This window comes from Eimeria tenella, genomic scaffold (assembly GCF_000499545.2).
Source record: "Eimeria tenella Houghton genomic scaffold, Eth_scaff850, whole genome shotgun sequence".
NCBI classification, from domain to species: Eukaryota; Apicomplexa; class Conoidasida; order Eucoccidiorida; family Eimeriidae; genus Eimeria; species Eimeria tenella.
The window spans coordinates 1-4,468 of NW_013545964.1; the positions used below are offsets into that span (position 1 = coordinate 1).

Genomic DNA, 4,468 nt, shown 5'->3' on the forward strand with positions numbered 1-4,468 from the left:
AAATGCGCAGAAGCTGCTGGCGCTGAGTGACTTGGATTGTCATTTTCTTTTTTTGTGCAAAAAAGAAAAAATTAATTTAAAAGAATTAAATTATAAAGAGACGCTGCTGCTGCTGCAGCCCAGTTTGCTGCTGGCAGCAGCGATGGGAGGAGCAGCAGGAACCTGCTCCTACAAAAGTGCTGCTGCAAGACGCCAAGAAGCAAACCCTGGGGCAGCAGCAGCAGCAGCAGCAGCAGCAGCAGCAGATTCCTCGCCAGCAGCGGCAGCAGCAGGAGAGAGCGAAGAGGCCCCAAACCAGCAGCAGCAGCAGCAGCAGCAGCAGGCAGCGGAGGCTACCAGCAGCAGCAACAGCAGCAGCAAAGAACAAATCCAAAGAGGGGACCCAGACCCTACATCAGGGGCCCCCATATCTGCAGCGGGGCCCCCCCAGCAAATATTAGGGGCCCCTGGGGGGGCCCCCCAGGGCCACCAGGACCCATTGGGGGCCCCCGAGAATACTTTGGGGGCCCCCCAGGACCCACTTGGGGCCCCCAAGTCTATACCAGGGGCCCCTCAAGACCCACTAGGGGCCCCCTTGGGGGCCCCCAAATACCTACCGGAGGGCCCCCAGGATCCGTTGGGGGCCCCCTCGGGGGGCCCCCAAAATCCATTGAGGCCCCCCCAAGACCCATGGGGGCCCCCCCAAGACCCGCGGGGGGCCCCCCAAGACCCATTGGGGGCCCTCCAAAACCCATGGGGGGCCCTCCAAAACCGATTGAGGGCCCCCCAAGACCCATGGGGGGCCCCTCAAGACCCACGGGGGGCCCCCCAAGACCCATTGAGGGCCCCCCAAGACCCCCTGGGGGCCCCCCAAAACCCATGGGGGGCCCCCCAGGAGCCACTGGGGGCCCCCCAAAACCCATGGGGGGCCCCCCAGGAGCCACTGGGGGCCCCCAGGACTGGATTTGTGGGTACTGATTGGTTTGAAGATTTGAGTTTGGGGGCCTCTTGTGAATTGGCCTACAGGTCCCTTTTGGGGGTTTACACTTTGCAGGCCTCGAGGCTCAAATACGAAAGGCAAACCCTAAACCCTAAACCCTAAACCCTAAACCCTCAATCGAGGTTTGGGCTGCTTGGACAAGCGCGCGCTGTGCGGGCGCGTATAAGGACTGAATCAAAACCCTAAACCCTAAACCCTAAACCCTAAACTCCAGTCTCCTCTTTTTCCAGTTTCGTCCTTTACCCCTTTGCCGCTGTCGCCAGCTCTTCAGGCGCACTTTTAATTTATTATTTATTTATTATTAATTAATTAATTATTTATTTATTATTTATTTATTTATTTATTTATTTTCAGGTGGCAAGTCCCTTCTTTTATAAACGCTCTCTTTCTTTCTTTTGGCCTCGAAGACCCCCCCGCTGTGACGAAACAATTTGCTGCCAGACTTCAAATACTAAATGCCCCAGGTTAGGGTTTAGGGTTTAGGGTTTAGGGTTTAGGGTTTAGGGCTTAGGGTCTGGGGTTTGGGGTTCAAGGCTTAGGGTTTATAGGGGGCGTTTTTTGTTCTAGGTCTACGGTTTTAGGGTTTAGGGTTTAGGGTTTAGGGTTTAGTGCTCACTGGGGGCGGTTTTTTGTTTAGGGTTTAGTTAGGGTTTAGGGTTTAGGGTTTGCAGGGGTACGTTGCTCTGTTTGTAGCACTGTGCGCTCGGCGCTTGGGGGGAAATGCTTTTGTGACTAAACCCTAAACCCTAAACCCTAAACCCTAGCGACAAGGGGCTTGACCGCATTATCACAGTTTTGTTTTTCACGTTTTTAAGGTCTTCGAAAGCAAATTTTGTTTTTGTTAATCAAGTTTTTAATCTCTTTTCTATTATTTGTTTTTAATTCATTTCTTCTAATTTTTATGTCTTCTTTGTTGTTGTTTCTCTTTTAATTTTCGCCCTCACCTGTTTTCGCCCGTGTCCTTCTCTTTATTTATTATTATTATTATTTATTATTATTATTATTATCATTATTATTATTAATTTTCATTAATTTGTTTTTGTGTTTTCGTTTCTGCACAGTTAACTTTTTATTTATTTTATTATTTTGTTTTTTATTCAGGCCTGGTGGTCGATTATCACGCGAAGCAGAAAACGCAGCTTTTGGCCTGTCTGCCATCATGCGCTGGTTTTCGTTCTCGTTTTCAGCAGCTTCAAAAGACAAATAAATCCTTTTCCGACATTTTTGCGGATTTTAAATCTTCAAAAACAAAAACAAATGCGAAAATGGAACAATTTGAGCGCAAAAATGCAGAAAAAGCTGCGGAAAATGGCCGCGAGGGAGTGGCGGCGTTGGGTGTACGTACACCTCAGCACCCAGCTGTCGATACACCCCAAAAAGCCGAGAAATGCTGCTTTCTCGACCAGAATGGAGAAACTCCAGAAGTTAAAAAAGAACATAAATGCCAAATTAAAAACGAGGGGACCTATGGGCCGCGCGAAAGAACTCGAGCTGTCTGTACACCTGAACGCACTCGCGGAGCTGCCTATACACCCGAATTCGCCGAGCCGGAACTTTACCCCCCCCGAATTCTGTGGGATTTTGAGCCGCAAAAGAATAAATAAAACCGGAATTTAATTTATTCATTTATTTATTTATTTATTTTATTAAATTTGATTCAAAAAAATCGAAAATACATCCAAAAGGGGTACAGTTGGCCGCCCTCTTCCATTTTTTTCCGTTTTGCAAATTGGCACAGCCGGGCGTGCTCAGCGCATGCGTTTTCTTTTTCTTGAAACTTAACTTTCAACTGTTTTTGTTTTTATTATTTATTTATTTATTTATTTATTTATTTAATCATTTCTTTTTTGTTTTAAATTAGTTTTATTATTTTTTGCCTCTTATATTTGTTTTTGTCCGTGGCGAGATAGTTCACTGTCTGTACTGTCTTGAAATCTGAAAATTAAATTCTTTTACTTTTTTGTTTGCTGCGGGCCTTTCAGTGAATTAATTTAATTAATTAATTAATTAATTAACTAATTAATTAAGTGAATTAATTGATTAATTAATTAATTAATTAGTCAATTAATCGAAGTAATTGAATTGAGTAATTAATTTATTAATTAATTCTTTTTAATTTATCAAATCCTCAAATCCTTTAATTATTCATTTCTTTAATTCTGATTTCTTGTCAGGACTTTCAAACAAAACACTTTAGGGGCCCCGCAGTTGCTCAAAAGGACTTAGAAGTTTTATTTTTCTTTTTTCTTTTTGCTGCAGCAGCAGTACTTGCATGCGCCTTTTCTTTGCATGCAAAAAGCCCCAAAACTCCATCAGAAGATTCAAAAGAATTCCGAAAAGATAAATTGATTTTGGCGACTGGCATGGGCCGGCCCCGGGTCCCCCTGCTGCGGTGTACGTACACCCCAGCTTTCCCCCCCTGCATGCAGCCCGGCTCGCTCCCTCTTTCAGCAGCCCCTGCTGCTGCTGCTGCTGCTGCTGCTGTTGCTGCTGCGGTCTGGTGGAGCTTCACTGAGCGCGTGGAAGGCACACCGAAGTTCCTGCTGCTCCTGCTGCTACTGCTGCTGCTGCTGCTGCTGCTGCTGGCGCACCTGACAGCGCAGCGCCTGCTGCTACTGCTGCTGCTGCTGCATCCCATACTGTAGTTGCTGCTGCTGCTGCTCCTGTGGGAAGTGTGCGTAAAGTCAAAAGAAGACAGAGCTGAGCTTTGCTTCAGGCTGCTGCTGCTGCTGCTGCTGCTGCTGCTCAGCAGCAAATCAATTAAACTGCTTTTTTCTTTTTCTCCCTGAGGTGCTGCTGTGGAGGCCTGAGACGCTGCTGCCTCCATTTTGCAGTGCGCGCCCACCTCAGCAGCAGCAGCAGCAGCAGCAGCAGCAGACGCAGGGGGAGTCTGCTGCTGCAGCTCCTGCACTTTGGTTGGGACGCAAAATAATTGTTCTTCAGCTGCGCCCTCAGTAAAGGAGATGCTATTTTGAGTTGCTGCGCTGCTGCTGCTGCTGCTGCTGCTGCTGCTGCTTTGACTTGGTGTATCTTTGTTCGTCTCTGCTGTAGCTGCTGCTGCTGCTGCTGCCGCGGCTGCTTCGTCTGCTGCTGCAGCTACTTCGTCTGCTTCGCCGTTTGCGCACTTTGGTATCTTTGGGTTTTCTTTTGCTGCTGCTGCTGCTGCTGCTGCTGCTACTGCTGCTGCTGCTGCAGTTCGGGGGTTGCTGCTGTTGTTGCAGCCATCGGCAGCAGCAGCGCAGCTGCTTTTTTCAATTCCTTTGTAACGGCTTGAAGTGCAGCTGCTGCCCCTGCTGCTCTTCGCGGCTGCCTTGCTGCTGCTGCTGCTGCTACTGCTGCTGCTGCTGCTACTGCTGCTGCTGCTGCTGCTGCTGCTGCTGCTGCTGCTGCTGCTGCGGCTGCTGCTGCTGCGCTGCAGCGCGATGAGGAGAGGCCGGGTCTTCAGCATGCCAGTTTGGCTTTGCCAGATTTCATTAGCAGCAGCAAAAA

General features: G+C 48.4%; 2 protein-coding genes across 2 annotated transcripts; one reads left to right on the forward strand and one right to left on the reverse strand.

Annotated features, from left to right (window-relative positions):
- Positions 1–142: 142 nt before the first annotated feature.
- ETH_00023185 (uncharacterized protein) lies at positions 143–1,448 on the forward strand (the record flags this gene model as incomplete). Its single annotated transcript, XM_013380740.1, has 2 exons — positions 143–1,005; positions 1,334–1,448. 2 exons carry the CDS (start codon positions 143–145, stop codon positions 1,446–1,448), a joined length of 978 nt encoding a protein of 325 aa, XP_013236194.1.
- A 1,743-nt stretch (positions 1,449–3,191) lies between these two features.
- On the reverse strand, positions 3,192–4,427 carry ETH_00023190 (uncharacterized protein; the record flags this gene model as incomplete). Its single annotated transcript, XM_013380741.1, has 1 exon — positions 3,192–4,427. The coding sequence occupies one exon, from the start codon at positions 4,425–4,427 to the stop codon at positions 3,192–3,194; it is 1,236 nt and encodes a 411-aa protein (XP_013236195.1).
- Positions 4,428–4,468: the final 41 nt, after the last annotated feature.